A 19,461-nucleotide genomic window follows, 5' to 3' on the forward strand; every position below is an offset into this window, starting at 1 on the left:
GCTCTGCAATAATAGGTCCTGCCCTATCCAGTCTTAATGGATATATTTTTGTTAAATCTCAGAGATTTGAAATGGATAAATAAGAGTGACAGAGAGATGTAGTTCCTGTTTAAAATTATTCCAGAACCTGGGGCCAACATGCCTTTGAGCTCCCTGGTCAAGTTGGCAAAAGGAGAAGGTATATTTGCTCTCAAAGCAAAATGAAATACAATGTACTGAGGAACCAAAAAAGAGAGCTTGGCAAGATTTTTCTTGATTGTGTGAAAATTCGGGGTGATCATAAAGTTCTGCATATCCATAAAAATTAAAACTGATTTAAATTTTGCAGATGTGCATAAATGTTGTATCTTGTCCACCTGTAGACTCCTGATAACACCTGTCTTATTTTATTTAATTTTTTTCATATTTCTACTTTCACACTTTGGGTTTATGTGTCCCAGTGATCCCAGGGGCTTTTTCTCTTGGGGCTTTTGGCCCCTGGTAGGGTATCCCATGGCAAACTGGTCCTGGGTAAGGGGCCAGTCAAAGAGCGATTCCAACAACTCTTATAGTAGGGTGTATAGTAGTGATGTGGGCTTGCCCACCTGTAGGGCCACCACCCGCTGTAGGGGTTGGTTGCAGTGTGTATTGGGCATCTCCTGAAGAGGAGACTGATTTCCTTACTGACTCCAGTGACTCCATCGTCCTAGTGGGAGACTTCAGTGCTCACTTGGGAAATGACAGTGAGACCCGGAGGGGCGAATGGCCTGCCTGACCTGAACCCGAGTGATGTTCTGTTATTGAACTTCAGTGCAAACCATTGTCCATAACAAACACCATGTTCAAACATAAGGATGTCCATAAGTGCACGTGGCACCAGGACATCCTAGGTCACAGGTCGATGATTGATTTTGTAATCGTATCATCAGATCTGCAGCCGTATGTTCTGACACTCGGGTGAAGAGAGGAGCTGAGATGTCACCTGATCACCACCTGGTTGTGAGTTGGATCAGGTGGTGGGGGAGGATGCTGGAAAGACCTGACACACCTAAACATATAGTGAGGGTGCACTGGGAATGCTTGGCAGAGACCCCAGCCTATGAGATCTTCAATTCCCACCTCTGGCAGAACTTCAACAACATTCCAAAGGAGGAGTCCAAATAGACCATGTTCCGCATTGCCCATGCTGAGGCTGCTGCACGGAGCTGCGGCTGCAAAGTGGTTGGTGCCTGTCATGGTGGTAATCTACGGACCTGATGATGGACACCAGAGATGAAGGGAGCCATCAAGCTGAAGAAGGAGTCCTTTCGGGCTTGGTTAGCCTGTGGGACTTCGGAGGCAGCTGATGAATACCAGCAGGCCAAGTGGAACGCGGCTTGGGCAGTGGCCGGAGCAAAAACCCCAGTGTGGCAGGAGTTCGGTGAGGCCATGGAAAAAGACTTTCGGATGGCCTTGAAGCAATTCTCGCAAACTGTCAGCTGACTCAGGAGGGGAAAGCAGTGCTCTACTCACACAGTACTGGTGGAGCACTGCTGAATTAAACTGAGGATATAGTCAGGTGGTGGAAGGAATACTTCCAGGACCTCCTTTGATCCCACTGACACACCTGACATGCCTTCGGGATGTGGTGGTGGTGGTGGTGGTGGGGGGTCACTGATGTAGTTAAACAACTCCTTGGTGGCAGGGCCCCTGGGGTAGATGAGATTCGCCCTGAGTTCCTGAAGACTCTGGATGTTGACACACCTTTGCAATATCATGTGGAGATTTGGGGCGGTGGCTCTGGATTGGCAAACTGAGATTATGGTTTCCATCTTTAAGAAGGGGGGCCAGAGGGTGTGCTCCAGCTATCGGGGGATCACACTCCTGAGACTCCCCAGGAAGGTCTATGCCAGGGTGCTGGAAAGGAGAGTTCGCCTGTTAGTCAAACCTCAGATTCAAGAGGAACAATGTGGTTTTAATCCTGGTCATGAAATGCTGGACCAGCTCGTTATCCTATCAAGGATATTCGATTGTGCGTGGGAGTTTACCCATCCAGTTTACATGTGCTTTGTGGACTGTGGATGATGTGGTCCTGTTGGCTTCATCAGGTGGTGACCTCCAGCTCGCACTTGTTCACAGCTGAGTGTGAAGTGGCAGGTATGAGAATTAGCACTTATAAGTCTGAGGCCATGGTCCTCATTCAGAAAAGGGTGGAGAGCCACCTCCGGGTGAGGGATGAGTTGCTGCCCTAAGGGGAAGAGTTTAAGTATCTTGGGGGCTTATTCACGAATGAGGGGAGAAGGAAGCAGTAGATTGACAGATGGATTGCGGCTGGGGCTGCAGTGATGTGGACGCTGCACTGGTCCACAAGGGAGAGCTGCGCATAAAAGCAAAGCTGTCCATTTACCAGTAAATCTTCATCCCCACCCTCACCTACAGTATGGTCACAAGTTTTGGGTAATGTCCAAAATGGATACAAGTGGTGGAAATGAGCTTCCACTGAAGTGTGGATGACCTCTCTTAGAAATAAGGTGAGGAGTGCAATCATCTGAGAAGCTCAAAGTAGAGCCACTAGTCCTCCACATTGAAAGGAGCCAGTTGAGGTTTCGGACATCTGATTAGTTTGCCTCTTGGGTGCCTCTTGGGTGAGGTGTTCTGGGCATAGTGGCAGGAGGCCCTGGGGCAGACCCAGGACACCCACAGGCAGACCCAGGCTTGGGAACACCTCTGTGTTCCGTCAAATAAGTTGGAGGAGGTGGCAGGGGAGAGGGAGGTCTGGGTTTCTGTGCCACGCAACCCAGCCCTAGGTAAGCAGAAGAAAATGGATAGATGGCTTTTTTTCTTTTTTTCCATTTCTGCCACAGCTAAAGCATATACACTTTTTAGAGTGTAGATCTGCTTTTCTGTTATGAAGGCTTCAATGGGCCAAGCTTAGTGATTCTCCTCTGTAGCATGATGAATAATTTTTACTGGTGGCCTTGAAGTCTTTGTCTGGCATCTTTCTACTCTATGTTTACTTATATTTGCAACCACCTGAAAGTCAGAAAGCTGAGCAGATCTTATAAAGTTCCTTATCTGAATAAAGGGATTAGCATTATATTTGTTGGAAGTACAAAAAAAAGTTTGATAACCTACAATCCTGATATGTGGCTGCTCTGATTCTCCTTAGAAGTAAACATAGTAAATTATTCTAAAATTTATATTTGAATATTCTTGGGTATTCTTTCTGGATTATTTAAACCAGATCTCATCAAAATTTTCATAACTATGATAAAAGCTGGGCCAGATACATCCCAGACAAATGGCAATCTGTAGTGGAAGGGACTGCAATTTCCAAATGGGTGGCACATGGTCAGGAGCATGACCAGGATCATGGTTCTTCTTTTATTTTTTTCTTTTGTGCACTGTGTAACTCCAGGTTCAGACTTTCAAATTCTGCAATCACCTTGAGATGTTTAAGGGAAAGTGTTTGGCACGAATGATCCAGATTGGGTTACAATGTGCTCACAGTACATTCAAAGATAGATTTTGACCACAACAACCCAACTGTCACTTACCACCAACTCTACTTGTCTCCTTGAGTTGGCTCCTTGGAAAGGTAAATAGAGTAGGAGCACTGGAAGCAGTTTTGCTCATCACAAGGATTTAATTAATTAATTCCTTGGGGGCTGCTTTTGTTTTTGTTTTGATAGGCAGAGATGTAAAACTTTTTTTTTGCATCTCATAAATGTATATCAAATCAGCCATAACAATTAATCCACACGCCTAATATTAGATTCCACTTGGTCTACAAAAATAGCTCTGACATGTTGGGGTATGGACATGGGATCTCTTGGGTATCCTCTGGTACTGTATCTGATGTCTGAAGAGTGTATCTTCTGTGAATTTGTGGCTTGTTCTGGAGAATTCCACTCATGCTTCATCAGAATAGGCCGTGGGGACTGTTATCTTTTGTCTTTGTCATGCTCTTCAAGCCATTCCTGCATTGGTGGGGTGTGTTTGGTAGGCATTTCAAGTCAAAGTCATATCCATAAGAATGCCAGAGACCAAGGTTTCCCAGAAGAGTGCTGCATTTAAATTAACTGATTAATCTTGTTCACTTCAGTGGTCGCTGGTTTTAATGTTGATAAATGCTGATAAAGATATATCTGAATATGCATGTGTGAATGTGTGTCTGACTTCTAGGAGAACAAACCCTAGGTTTAGACGGTATCCCTGCAAGACAAAAACAAGAAGAAAAGGTAGAATTAGTCCAAAAAAAAAAAAAAAAACTCAACTATGTATGCATCAGGAAGACTGGATTTCATATTTTATCACATTCAAGTATAGTAATATATGCATACAGACACCTACACATGCATACCTATTCAAATTCACATCTGTCCATATGTGCCTGAATACAAGAACAAATGTACACTGGTATAAAGCAACTGCATGTTCTGGTTAAGTATTTCTGTAAAGCCTAGCATCCATTCCAGCCTGAATTTAAAAGTGAAATTATTCAGTGTCTCACTGCTACTGTTGTCCTCAAAGACTCTGTGAAACCCAAGTGAGAAACACAGCCAGGTAGTTTACACCTTACCATCTCTGCCTGATGTGTTGAAGCAGGAGACACTTTTGACAGCACTGAGAGTCATTTTTAGCCAGAGAACTTTTACATGGCTGATGGCAAAAGTTTTATGTGTGTTTTTGGTCGCTAGAGATTTGGGGAGGCATTTCAGAGTAGAAAGGCTAAGTTTTTTTTGTTATTTTCTTTTTGATGCATAAATTTAAACCAATTCTTTAATAGTTTCAGTATGCACGTGTAGTTTTTTTGTCTTTGACATAAAACTACATTTGCCAAATGTGCCAGAGCAACAACCTTGAACTCTCCTATGCTGTGATAGATTAAAATGAGGCATTCAGCATTTGCATATCCAGTAGACACAGATGTTTGACCACAGTGTCATGATATTTCAGCCACAAGTATATAACATTGGTGTGCGACCACAAATGCAGAATTGTATACTGATTAATGCTGATTTATTGTCACAACTTTGCAATACACAATACACTCAGGGATTAAAGTAGGCTGGAATGATCTGAAATGGCATCCCAGCACCTTCAGTTAATGACTAAATAAATCTGATGGGCACTTTAATACAAAACACTAACAAGCCTGTCATGCATTCATGCTGCAGATGTCAATAAATTTACACTAGCTGTACTTCGGTACTTCAGCATCGAGCGAGCACTACTCAAGAGGAGCAAACTTTAACAAAATAACTTTTTGAGGTGGCAGATAAACTCAAGTGAAACTTTTCAAACATCTCAACAAATCACTATAGACAAGAAGTTTTCTGTGCAGTTTGGTACAAAATGTGCTTACAATTGTTGTATTTTCCAGGGAGAATAAAGAGTTAATATGTGTTAATGTCACACTTCAGGTTGAGATAGATGGAAGAAATAGAGGACAGGAGAGGAGGCTAAGAGATAATTTCAAAGGTAAGTGCTGCACACCATGTGATTTTTGGTAAATTGGTATTTTAAAGCCTAGGCCTAAGTCATATTAGCTTTCAGCAGATCGATACACTATGTGTTGCTTAAGCTGGTAATTTCATATCATGAAATGTCTTTGACAGCAAATTAAATGATAATTTAATGTAATATTATTCAAAATTATACCGATCAGTGTGTGCTAAACTGGACAGTGTGCATTAGGCATGTGGCATAGTTTGTACAGTTTGCAGTGGTGGACGGCAGACTGTGGTCTTTGCTAGTTTAGGCTTGAGGCAGCAGCAATGGAATTACAAAAAAGTGAGACACAATTCTAAAAGAACTGTGAAATGAAATATATGGGATAATTTTGTAACTGCAAATATGCTGGTAGAAGTAAAAAATTCTGTACATGCAGTTTTTAATGCCCCATTGACCATTTAAATGAAATATCATTTAGATACAGCTCCAACATAACTACCAAAATAACTTTCTAGATGTGTTTCAATATAGCTGCTGAATAACAGGACTTACCTCTAGAAGAACTCATGAATTTGAATTTAAGCTGATGAAGTGACACCTCCAATATTCCACCTTTGTACACTGTAAACCCAGATTTTGATTCGACTTAAAAATATTGAGTTCATATTACTTAAAATGACCTAAAATGTCAACATTACTTGTTAATGCTGAGTAGACTGTACTTTTTGATGGTCTGTCTTATTGTAATTGTGTGTTTGAGTTCAAACAACTTAATATCGTCAGGTTTTGGACCTGCTAAAAATCTAGTTTATACCTGTTTTAACAGACTGCATTAATACGCAGCAGCACGGTGATGTGGTCTTTAGCACTGCTGCCTCACAGCTAGAATGACATCTGGAAGGTCTGGATTCATTTCCACCTTGGCCCAAGCCTCTCGCTGTGTGGAGTTTGAAAGAGTAGATATTTGGTATTTTTGTTTGGTTTTTGTTCACCCTCTGGTTCTCTACTTGTACAGTTTTTTTATTGTTCCATGGACAAATGTTATTTGAAAATGTTACAATCAGAAGACATGCAGTTACTGGGATTAGGTTAATCGCTCACAGGTGTGAATGGTTGTCTCTCTGTGTTAGCCCTGCAACAGGCTGGTGACCTGTATGGGGTGTACCCTTCATCTTACTGCCTTGTCAGCTGGGATAGGCTCCAGCCCTCCCCACCCCAACTATGAAAAGGATAGGGGGATTGATTAAAAGACATTTTAATTTTTCACGAACTATAAAAGATAAATTTGGTCAATTAGAACATAAAATTTAGTTCAACTGGTAATGGAGTGGTGCTTACTTAACAGTTTGAGTTAAATAAATGGGTGGTGAATGATTGCTTTAAACTAAGTATCTTCAGTTACTGAAACTCTGTTATTAGTACATTTAACTTATATCTTCCATTCCAAAAGGGCCTCAAGTACATTGAACATAGACCACTGCACTTATTCAACCGTTTCATTACTTAAAAATTTAAGGCAACGAGTTACCTTGGTTTTTTTAAGTAGATTCAGGGGGGGCTGGAGCCTATCCCAGCTGACAAGGCAGTAAGATGTAATCCCAGTAACTGCATGTCTTCTGATTGTAACATTTTCAAATAATATTTGTCCAACAATAAAAAAACTGTACAAGCAGAGAACCAGAGGGTGAACAAAAACCAAACAAAAATACCAAATATCTACTCTTTCAAACTCCACACAGTGGAAACAAACCTAGACCTTCTAGATGTCATTCTAGCTGTGAGGCAACAGTGCTAAAGACCACGCCACCGTGCTGCTGCATATTAATCCAGTCTGTTAAAACAGGTATAAACTAGATTTTTAGCAGGTGCAAAACTTGATGATATTAAGTTGTTTGAACTCAAACACGCAATTACAATAAGACAGACCATCAAAAAGTACAGTCTACTCAGCATTAACAAGTCACTTGGCTGTCACTTGGTGTTGGCTCTCACTGCGGTATTGTATCACTTTCTGTTCCTGTTTCGGAGCACAGTGTTTTGCTGTCTGTTAGCTGTTATATCTGTATAACTCGATTTATCTGGATAATAACATATTTTAGTGTAATCTTCACCTACTTTAAATAGCATACTCTTTGCTGAATCACCTGTATTCACATTACTCACTTTATTTGTTTTTAGAAATTCGCTAGCTTAGCTCAGCTAGTAGCTTAGCCCTTAGCCGACTCACTACCAGCATGGCTTCTTCTCCTGTCTCTCCTGCACTTTCCTGCTCTGGGTGTCACATATTTAGTTACTCCTCGGCCTCCTTTAGCAGTAACGGTACTTGTAATAAATGTAGTCTGTTTGTAGCTCTGGAGGCCAGGATTTCTGAATTGGAGACTCGGCTCCGCACCCTGGAAAATCCTGCATCTAGCCAGGCCCCTGTAGCGGGTGCGGACCATGGTAGCTTAGCCGCCGTTAGCTCCCCCCCAGCAGATCCCGAGCAGCAGGGAAAACAGGCCGGCTGGGTGACGGTGAGGAGGAAGCGTAGTCCTAAGCAGAAGCCCCGGGTACACCACCAACCTGTTCACGTCTCTAACCGTTTTTCTCCACTCGGCGACACACCCGCCGAGGAACAAACTCTGGTTATTGGCGACTCTGTTTTGAGAAACGTGAAGCTAGAGACACCGGCGACCATAGTCAAATGTCTTCCAGGGGCCAGAGCAGGCGACATTCATGGAAATTTGAAACTGCTGGCTAAGGCTAATCGTAGATTTGGTAAGATCGTTATTCACGTCGGCAGTAATGACACCCGGTTACGCCAATCGGAGGTCACTAAAATTAATATTGACTCGGTGTGTAACTTTGCAAAAACGATGTCGGACTCTGTAGTTTTCTCTGGGCCCCTCCTCAATCAGACCAGGAGCGACATGTTTAGCCGCATGTTCTCCTTGAATCGCTGGCTGTCTGAGTGGTGTCCAAAAAATGATATGGGCTTCATAGATAATTGGCAAAGTTTCTGGGGAAAACCTGGTCTTGTTAGGAGAGACGGCATCCATCCCACTTTGGATGGAGCAGCTCTCATTTCTAGAAATCTGGCCAAATTTATTAACCCTCCTAAAAACCGACTACCCAGGGTTGAGACCACGAAGCAGAGTTGCAGTCTTACACGCCTCTCTGCAGCTTCTCTCCTCCTGCCATCCCCTCAAAACCCCATCCCCATAGAGTCGGTGCCTGCTCCCAGACCACCAAAAACCAAAGCTAAAATCAGCAAAAAGCTATTTAAGCATAAAAATTCAAAAACAATAAATAATACAGCTTCATCAACTGCACCAAAAAATAAAACAATTAAATGTGGATTGTTAAACATTAGGTCTTTCTCTTCCAAGTCCCTATTAGTAAATGATTTAATAATTGATCAACGTATTGATTTATTCTGCCTTACAGAAACCTGGTTACAGCAGGATGAATATGTTAGTTTAAATGAATCAACACCCCCGAGTCACAGTAACTGTCAGAATGCTCGAAGCACAGGTCGAGGAGGAGGATTAGCTGCAATCTTCAATTCCAGCTTATTAATTAATCAAAGACCCAGACAAAGTTTTCATTCTTTTGAAAGCCTGACTCTTAGTCTTGTCCATCCTAATTGGGAAAATCAAAAACCTGTTTTATTTGTTATTACCTATCGTCCACCTGGTCCTTACTCAGAGTTTCTGTCTGATTTCTCAGACTTTTTATCTGATTTAGTGCTCAGTTCAGATAAAATAATTATAGTGGGTGATTTTAACATCCATGTAGATGCTGAGAATGACAGCCTCAACACTGCATTTAATCTATTGTTAGATTCAATTGGCTTCTCTCAAAATGTAAAGGAGCCCACCCACCACTTTAATCATACTCTGGATCTTGTCCTAACATATGGCATAGAAACTGAAGACCTAACAGTATTCCCTGAAAGCCCCCTCCTGTCTGATCATTTTTTAGTAACATTTACATTTACTTTAATGGATTACACAGCAGTGGGGAATAAGTTTTATTACAGTAGAAGTCTTTCTGAAAGTGCTGTAACTAAGTTTAAGGATCTAATTCCTTCATTGTTATGCTCTTCAGTGCCATGTGCCAACACAGTGCAGAGCAGCTACCTAAACTCTGCTCCCAGTGAGGTCGATTATCTCGTCAATAGTTTTACATCCTCACTGCGTATAACTTTGGATACTGTGGCTCCTCTGAAAAGGAAAGCTTCAAATCAGAAGTGCCTGACTCCGTGGTATAATTCACAAACGCACAGCTTAAAGCAGATAACCCGAAAGCTGGAGAGGGAATGGCGTCTCACTAAATTAGAAGATGCTCATTTAGCCTGGAAAAAGAGTTTGTTGCTCTATAAAAAAGCCCTCCGTAAAGCTAGGACATCTTACTATTCATCATTAATTGAAGAAAATAAGAACAACCCCAGGTTTCTTTTCAGCACTGTAGCCAGGCTGACAAAGAGTCAGAGCTCTGTAGAGCCGAGTATTCCTTTCACGTTAACTAGTAGTGACTTCATGGATTTCTTTACAAATAAAATTTTAGACATTAGAGAAAAAATTATTCATAACCATCTCAAAGATTATTCTTCATGTTCGGCTGCTTTCAGCACTGATGGTATTTGTTTAGACTCTTTTGCTCCAGTTGATCTTTCAGAGTTAACTTCAATAGTTTCTTCCTCCAAACCAGCAACATGTTTGTTAGATCCCATTCCTACTAGACTGTTCAAAGAAGTCTTTCCAATTATTGATGCTTCAATCTTAAATATGATCAATCAGTCTTTATTAGTTGGCTATGTACCACAGACCTTCACGGTGGCTGTAATTAAACCTCTGCTTAAAAAGCCATCACTTGACCCAGCTGTCTTAGCTAATTATAGGCCAATCTCCAACCTTCCTTTTCTCTCAAAGATTCTTGGAAGAGTAGTTGTAAAACAGCTAACTGATCATCTGCAGAGGAACGGTTTATTTGAAGAGTTTCAGTCAGGTTTCAGAATTCATCACAGTACAGAAACAGCATTAGTGAAGGTTACAAATGATCTTCTTAGAGCCTCTGACAGTGGACTCATCTCTGTTCTTGTCCTGTTGGACCTCAGTGCAGCTTTTGATACTGTTGACCATAACATTTTATTACAGAGATTAGAGCTTGCTATAGGTATTAAAGGTACTGCACTGCAGTGGTTTGAATCATATTTATCTCATAGACTCCAATTTGTTCATGTAAATGGGGAGTCTTCTTCACACACTAAGGTTAATTATGGAGTTCCACAGGGTTCTGTGCTAGGACCAATTTTATTTACATTATACATGCTTCCCTTAGGCAGTATTATTAGAAAGCACTGCATCAATTTTCATTGTTATGCAGATGATACTCAGCTTTACCTATCAATGAAGCCAGATGACACACATCAATTAGTTAAACTGCAGGAATGTCTTAAAGATATTAAGGCCTGGATGACCTCTAATTTCCTGCTTCTAAATTCAGATAAAACTGAAATTCTTGTTCTCGGCCCCACAAATCTTAGAAACATGGTGTCTAACCAGATACTTACTCTGGATGGCATTACTTTGGCCTCCAGTAACACTGTGAGAAATCTTGGAGTCATTTTTGACCAGGATATGTCCTTCAATGCACATGTTAAACAAATATGTAGGACTGCTTTTTTGCATTTGCGCAATATTTCTAAAATTAGAAACATCCTTTCTCAGAGTGATGCTGAAAAGCTCATTCATGCATTTATTACTTCTAGGCTGGATTATTGTAATTCATTATTATCAGGCTGTCCTAAAAGCTTCCTGAAAAGCCTTCAGCTGATCCAAAATGCTGCAGCTAGAGTACTGACAGGGACTAGAAAGAGAGAGCATATTTCTCCCATATTGGCTTCTCTTCATTGGCTCCCTGTTAAATCTAGAATAGAATTTAAAATTCTTCTCCTCACATACAAGGTCTTGAATAATCAGGCACCATCTTATCTCAAAGACCTCATAGTACCATATCACCCCAACAGAGCACTTCGCTCTCAGACTGCTGGCTTACTTGTGGTTCCTAGGATACTTAAGAGTAGAATGGGAGGCAGAGCCTTCAGCTTTCAGGCGCCTCTTCTGTGGAACCAGCTTCCAGCTTGGATTCGGGAGACAGACACCCTCTCTATTTTTAAGATTAGGCTTAAAACTTTCCTTTATGATAAAGCTTATAGTTAGGGCTGGATCAGGTGACCCTGAACCATCCCTTAGTTATGCTGCTATAGGCCTAGTCTGCTGGGGGGTTCACATAATGCACTGTTTCTCATTCACCTTATTTACTTTGTTTATACTCCACTCTGCATTTAATCATTAATTGATATTAATCTCTGGCTCTCTTCCACAGCATGTCTTTCTCTCCCCTCAGCCCAACCAGTCGCGGCAGATGACTGCCCCTCCCTGAGCCTGGTTCTGCTGGAGGTTTCTTCCTGTTAAAAGGGAGTTTTTCCTTCCCACTGTCGCCAAGTGCTTGCTCATAGGGGGTCGTTTTGACTGTTGGGTTTTCTCTGTATTATTGTAGGGTCTTTACCCACAATACAAAGCGCCTTGAGGCGACAGTTTGTTGTGATTTGGCGCTATATAAATAAAATTGAATTGAATTGAATTGAAGTAATGTTCAAATTTTAGGTCATTTTAAGTAATATGAACTCAATATTTTTAAGTCGAATCAAAATCTGGGTTTACAGTGCAGGGGACACTACTAAGATTAAACTACGTAATTTGTAACAGTCTTAATACCAAAGTGTCTGAATATGTGCCCATGTGATGGAAATTAAATATGTGGCATTTGCTATGACGTTTGTCATTCCATTATCACAAGAATTTTTACTGACAAAATAAATCATATTTCTTTAAGAAAAGTTCCAAAGAGTCTGACTTAAAATGAATCATCAGTTTTGTTCCAGGGTGCACTGACAGGTCAAGGAAGCAGACAGACTCTTAAAGGAAGTGAACTTGTGACTTTTCGGGAACAGCACCATTTATCTTAAGGCTGCGTCACCTTATTAACTGCATTTGTTCAAGTAACAAGATGACAATTTTGCATCTGTACAGTTGATAAAAAGGACTGATAAGCAAAAGCATTGGTAGAGTCCCACTGAGACAAGACTTTTCTTTGCAGTTGAATGGCTGTGTGATTAATGCTGAGAAAATGAGGTAGAGGGACAGCACTCTGCTTAGCCTGTCAGGCTGTCCCGTTTTATCAAGGAAGATTTAGACTGCAGACTGTGCACCGTGGTAGAGTGGAAGATGTGGTAATATAGTGAAGAGAGATGGTGGCTGAGAGAGTTTGAAAGAGTGACACTTAGATAAAGGAAGAAATAGAAAAAGCAAATGGGTGTAAGGGATGACAGACAATAGAGAAAATCCATGTAAAAACAAAACAGTTCTCTTGTTTGATAACTTATCTTATTAAGATTTGCAGATGTTCACATTTTTTCTGCATGAGTGTGCACACAGACATCCATGCAAACAAAGGTAGATGTGTGATGAATACATTCATGGTCACAAACTGTGAGACAGACAAAGGCAGATGTAGCAGTTCCCACAAGACCCAGGAGAGAAACATGATAGATAGAGGATCACTGTTTACATCGGTCTTCTTCGCTGCCTGTATGAGTGGCCTGTAATTGAATCATCATTACACCAAAGCTATGGCTATGGCCCTGCAGTCGAAAATAGGAATTGAGTTTGAAAGAGCATTTAGTGGTTTTGATTTATGAGCAACAAAGGGGAAGATGTTTTTTCAAGCCTGGAACTCTGATGGCCAATAAAGAGGAGCAAGGCTTATCGCCTCCTGTACCCACTCTGACACACATACACCATTTAGCCTGCTAGGCAGCCAGCAACCAGTCAACCAACCAGCTGGGACCCTTCACGGAAGGAAGTGTTTTCAGCAAATTTGTTTCCTTCATGTCTCGCCCTGAATGGTGCTATTCATTAAAATAGCCTGCAGTCGGTAGGCACTGCTGCCATGGCACATTTATACACTTGTATGCCTGTATCCTCACAGAAGTAGACACAGACACACAAATCAACCTGCATATACACTCACACCAACTGAAAACCTTTTCTTCTGGTTCACCTCATCTTTGCAGGAGGCCTTTCAATAATAAAAGCAAAGATACAAAGAGAGAAAAGGGCCTGTTGCATGCATAGCTATCTGCTTTCAGTTAGGGCCACTGGAGCTGTATATTTATTTCTCTGGAGTGAAAAGAGTTGCTTGCTTTCATTTAATGGATACAGTATTTGGATTTATGTAGGTCTTACTCAGAATCAAGAGGTCACTAGTGTAGGTGGTGCTGCATGTAAGAGCAAAAAAAAAAGTTAAGTGTTAACTGAGAAAGTGTGAAGTAGTATGCAGTGAATTGTGATTCAGCCATAATCTATAGTGAAAAGCAGGAATGCCTGCAGTTTAACCAAAGCTGCTGTGCAGTGCCTCTTTTTAAAAATATTAATAACTATAAAAATTTTACATATAATTATAGGCAGTGTGTGCATCACTTCAGCCAGAGCTCAAAATATCCATCAAATATAGTATCTCAATTATCCCAGACAACATGCAAATTAGCTAAAAACGCAACTCCAGTCCTCAGCATTGAGGTAATGCAACTGAAGTCTGATCCACACAGATGTGTTTCCTTTCTTCCATGCAGATAATCAACACATGTTACTGCTAAAGAATGAACTTTACAGTACAACACACCTTATTAATTACAGGAAGATTGACAGCAAATTTCAGTGTAATTTTCCTTGCATTTCATTTTTGGTAGGCCTGTTGACAAGCTGTTGATGCAGAGAGTTAATTACACAACTATATATACTTCATAATAACAAAACACAGGAAAAGAATTGTGATTGTATTCAACATATAAATCATCAATATGCCTGTAGAGATATAGCTATAAAGTGAATTTTTCTCTGTACTTCTGTTTTTGTGGACTGGGTTCAGACGCGGTACTGTTAGTTTTCAAAGTCACCTCAGCAGATAACTGCCCAGCTCCTGCGCTGACAAGCATGCCAAAATTCCTCATCATCCCAGGAAGAACTGTATTATCTTGCCAAGCCCAACGGTAACTTACTGCTACCTCTGAGACCCACTGTGGTTAGAAAAGGAATAATTGGGTTTTAAAGATGCAATATTTACTGCTGAAAATTTGTGAGAATGTAAAGTTAATGGTATAACATTTTAACAGGTGCATCTTTTCACAGCATATCGCTATCAGTAATATTATCTTCCCCAAACAGGGTGTGTTTGTGAACATTATGCTTATGTTGTCCCCTGCTGACTTGCCAACTTTCAAACATGAGGTATTCTGTACTGAGAAAACCTTCCTAATCTTTCTGCTAAGGACCCATTTTGTGAGCAGTAGTAAATTCTACACCACCACCTGCAGCAAGCAGTTTGGTTGGAGTTTTTGTCAGTGTTAGACAATTCAACTCCTACGGTCATGTAGCCAGTATCGATCATAATGACAACCTGCGGTTATACTTGTTCTTTTGCAGTAGTTACTTCTAACACCACTGAGGATTTCAGTTATTAGCCCTGGGGCACTGTGTCTTGTATCACCTCCTTCTTTCCTTTCATCAGTCCTCTCCACTAACTGCACTTTTTCAGTCACACTGAAATCCAGTGCATGCGAAGAAATTTCTGTGCGACATATGCACATGAATTCCAAAAGAAACACACATGCATACTTTATTATATGTCATTTTCTTATTTCTAATTGCTCGTGATTTTCACAGCTGAAATGCCGTCACTCTGCAGTTTTTTTTTTCTACAGGCCATTTGTCAGGATCCGCTTTCAAGCTTGCAGTCCCTATCAATTAACAGAAACAGTTAAGAGAGTGTCACTAAGCGGGTTAGTCACACAGAGCTATTCCGATGCCTTCTAACACTGTCATGTCATTTGACTTGTCTCAGCTCATGCCTTGGGGCTTTTCCCTTTTTAGAGAAAGAGCAAGGAAGAGAAATAAAAGGAGCTGAACCCACACAGTTGAAAAGCCCCAGAGTCAGAAGTGTTGATGCACATTGATAGTGTGCACATCGATAGTGTGAACACAAACACGCAACCATGCAGACACATTTGCTTACAACATATGACTGGGACAAATCAAGCACACTAAGTTGCACTCGTACACATACACAGTAAAGTGAGTCTTTTATCTCTAACTGGTATAAATCTCAGCATTCTGTCAAAGTGTCATCCAGGATGTGTAGATGTAATATAAGAGAGCACAATGCATCTCTTGATGTCATCAAAACACCGTAGCACTATTTCTGCTTTAACAATAACAAAGCCATGAAGGCTGCTGTGTATATCAGCAATAACTGTAAATTATGTACAGTATATCATGTTTTTTTCAAAGACAGCACTTGTGAAAAAAGGGGGAAAAAAGTGATTTTAAATGGCATTACTGCCATTTGATATTAGATGATTGATATTATTTACTAAAATAATTCAGTCGCAAACTTCAATTCAGTAGGACTTGAAATTCCCAACTGAGGCCAAAAACCTATTAGTAAAATGTTTATTGAGATAATAAATTAAGTGTGAAGTAGACTAATTTTATCATTGACTTCTGTACACTTGGGCTTGTTTTGAGCTAGGAGAGCCCCCCCCTGTTGGCCATTACAGATATTACACAGTTTTATGCCACATTAGGAGGACGGTGATTTTATAAATAGGTCAAGCAATCATGAATGAATTATTTTGTCTTTATTTTCTTTGGCTTGACAGTCATGCCTCATTACAGCATTACACTACAGCTATTATGGATGTTTAGAAGTGTAATCTATATGTGGCAATTGAAGGCTACTAAGCTTATAAATGTTATTAAGAGAAACAGATGACTGCTGTGTGTTCATCCTATTTGGGCCATACATGTAGCTCATTGCATATCAAAAGTACAGACACATAAAAGCTGATGCAGTTTGTTTGTATTAAGCCTGCAACCTATCTCCAACACATCTGGGAAAAAAAAAAACATACGGGAAAAAATTCACTGTAAGCTCTAAGATCTTTGAGTAATTGATGAATAATATATGGCCTTCCAGAATAGCATACGCACATCCAAAAGAAAAACGTAAAACTATATATAATGAATACTTCACATTCTCATATTTTCTTTTCTCTCTCTCTTACACACACAGACACATTGATACACCAACACACATAAATGCACACACACACACACACACACACACACACACACACACACACACACACACACACACACACACACACACACACACACACACACACACACACACACACAGCAGGCAAACTTTAGAACACAGTTCAGTTATATTTTCCTCAATAACCCAAAGTCCCTAAGTGCAACAAAACCCACCAATAAGGAAATCAATACAAGCAATTTCTCATACACCTGGTGAATTAGCAAAATGTAAACTCGCAGCACCACCTGCCCACATAATCAGCCTGCTGCCCTTCTTTTCAGCTTTCAGTTGGCATGTTTTACACAGCCATGCAGGGCACGAATCTTGTATTTCTCTCGATTGCGGGAAATGCCTATGCATGTATGTGCATTTGTATTGTTTTTGTGGGGACCTAAACCAGATTACACAGTCATATTGTGGAAACATATGATCCTTTGGAGAACAAACAGCAAATTTCCATGTTATAAATGAAAATTCTAAATTTACCAAATCTTGACTCTTAAATTTTACTATGAAGACCTGGTTTTAGTGGTAATGGCTAAGATTAGAGTGAACCTCCAGTTATCGTAACTGTTGGAAAGACAAGTGTATGAGAGAACCTCATTATGCAAAAATTCAGTAACAGAGAAAAGAAAAGACTAAAAAAAAAACACAGACAAACAGCCAGGTTTTGAGTGACAAGCACATTCTATTACAGCTCAATAATAATGTGGTAATAGTGGGGTAATAAGGTGGAAACAATGCAGGAATAATATGGAAATAACAAGTTATTACCAGTTAATTACAAAACTAATATCGTAGTAGGGATCAGAAACTGGGGTAATGAAGCACAAACAAATTGGTAACAATGTAATAACCCACTACCAATAAAACAGTAATATCTGTGCTTTGGAATTTTTATATATTGACTTTAAAGTGGTAGTAACCTCATAATAATAATGGAGTATTGGTTGATGCTTATAACCATTGTTGATGCAAAATAATCCTTGCTTATTTCTTTGACATTACCTTGATATTTAAGTGGCAATATCTTTACCTTTTATCTTATTACCATAATATTACCACATTATTACCTATCTTTAATATAAAGTGCATGTGGTTGTCTTGCTTATCTGTCAATAATATGATAAGCATTCTATCTATCACCATAGCTATATTTTGCAGTAGTCTGGTTAAGGTTGTGCAAAAAAATAAATAAATAAATAAATATTATATTCAGTAAGGCCACAGTCACATCAAAACCTCTCTCTGTTGTCTCTCTCTGAACTCATACTGTGGTGGAATAAAACAGTGTTGGAATCATTTGTAACAACATGCCATCTGTTCACCTGGACATCTCCATTGTGTCCTTGGTGAGATAGACAATCCAGTAGACCAGGTTGAAGGCGCCAAACGAAAGGGGAAAAAGGATGCGTGAGTATTTGTCAATGATGCTGGTGCCAGTCAGAACATTGTTGGCTGGTACAGCTGAACCTTGCTGCAGGAATGCCTGGGCATTGACCGGTGGGTTGGGAAATGTTTTGGCAGGGCGGTCAAACATCGGGGTGGAGTTCATCCTCTTTTTCAGCACACTACTGGCATCCACCTTGGAGAGGAAAATAAGAAAGATATACAGTAAAGAGAAGCTGATTCTGTCGGTGGAAAAACAACACGTCATAATGTATCTGAAAACATCAATGATTTTAATTAGAGAAGGGATAAAGGGAAAAAGTCCAAAATGATAATAATAATTAAAAAAGAGTTGATTAGTGCATATGTGTTTTCAGAACTATATCTAGAGTAACAATGCGTAAAACAACAATTACACTCAACAAAGAAAATCAATGATGTGTTGTTTTTGATTGCAATTTCAATCAGCCCATTCTATCAAGACTGGTGCAGTTGTGGGAGGCAAACAAAACATATTAAACAAAAGAAGCTCAATATATTGACACATGGTTTTCTTATGCCTCATCAACTTTTAGTAAACTGGTGCGATCTCAACACATGTTCCCTGCTCCAATAGTTGTAAATCAGATACAGTATGTGTACAGAAAGGAAGGGGAGTGTACATCTGGAAAATGGGTCAAGTAACAATGTGTTGCCTGTAGGTAGAGTAAGAGAGTAAGAGCAAGACAGAAGAGCACAATCCCTTTTAAGAACCAAATATATAATTGTATAAGAAAATAGTCACTTCTTAATTGATCAGTGGCTTCACTGAGCAATTATGGAAACATTTAAGAATTCTAAACATTTAGCATGTTTTTCTGCACCTTATCGGTGCAAGAGTGTATGCTTTATAGCGCACTTCTTGTTTACATGGGCTTATTGTGACACGTTTCAAAGAAATTTCTTACTAAATTGCTTCATATCCAAGTTACTGAGGAGTGATTTAAGATGTTCTTAATTTATCCAAAATATTTAATTTATTATTCTGAATTAAACCATACTTTAGCAGAATAGTAATCACTGCAGAGGAGAGTTTGAACAATTCTTCACAATTTTTTGGGAGCTAAACTCCTTGTAGTTTACCAAAAGATTCAGATACTTCAGTGTGGATATTTTTTTTTTTTCAACAGTCTTGGAACAAAAATTGAACTTGTGAGATTTAGGCAGGATTTGTGAGGCTACAGGATTACATGCTCCTCTACAGGTTGAGAAACTATTAAACTGTTACAATCCTCAGGCTTAGGGGAACCATTCCAAAAAAAAAAAAAAAAAATCATGGTGGCCAGTCTGAAAATAGATTAGACCTTTAGCTATTAAAGTTTCACAAAGCGCAGTATGTTTTGCAAATGCAACATTAACACCCAACACTAAATTAAATGTAAAGTATGTTGTCAGTCATTCCATGGCAGCTGTGAT

General features: G+C 39.9%; 1 protein-coding gene across 1 annotated transcript in view; it reads right to left on the reverse strand.

The window, feature by feature from the left end:
- Positions 1–3,133: 3,133 nt before the first annotated feature.
- Positions 3,134–19,461, reverse strand: part of gabra6b (gamma-aminobutyric acid type A receptor subunit alpha6b) — a 32,422-nt gene continuing 16,094 nt past the window's right edge. The window contains exons 9-10 of the mRNA XM_030746539.1: positions 17,946–18,202; positions 3,134–4,173 (exon numbers count right to left, since the gene is read on the reverse strand). Of these exons, the coding sequence (XP_030602399.1) occupies positions 4,161–4,173; positions 17,946–18,202 (270 nt within the window). The 3' untranslated portion in view covers positions 3,134–4,160. The remainder of the gene's footprint in view (positions 4,174–17,945; positions 18,203–19,461) is intronic.

This window comes from Archocentrus centrarchus, chromosome 14 (assembly GCF_007364275.1).
Source record: "Archocentrus centrarchus isolate MPI-CPG fArcCen1 chromosome 14, fArcCen1, whole genome shotgun sequence".
Taxonomy (NCBI): domain Eukaryota; kingdom Metazoa; phylum Chordata; class Actinopteri; order Cichliformes; family Cichlidae; genus Archocentrus; species Archocentrus centrarchus.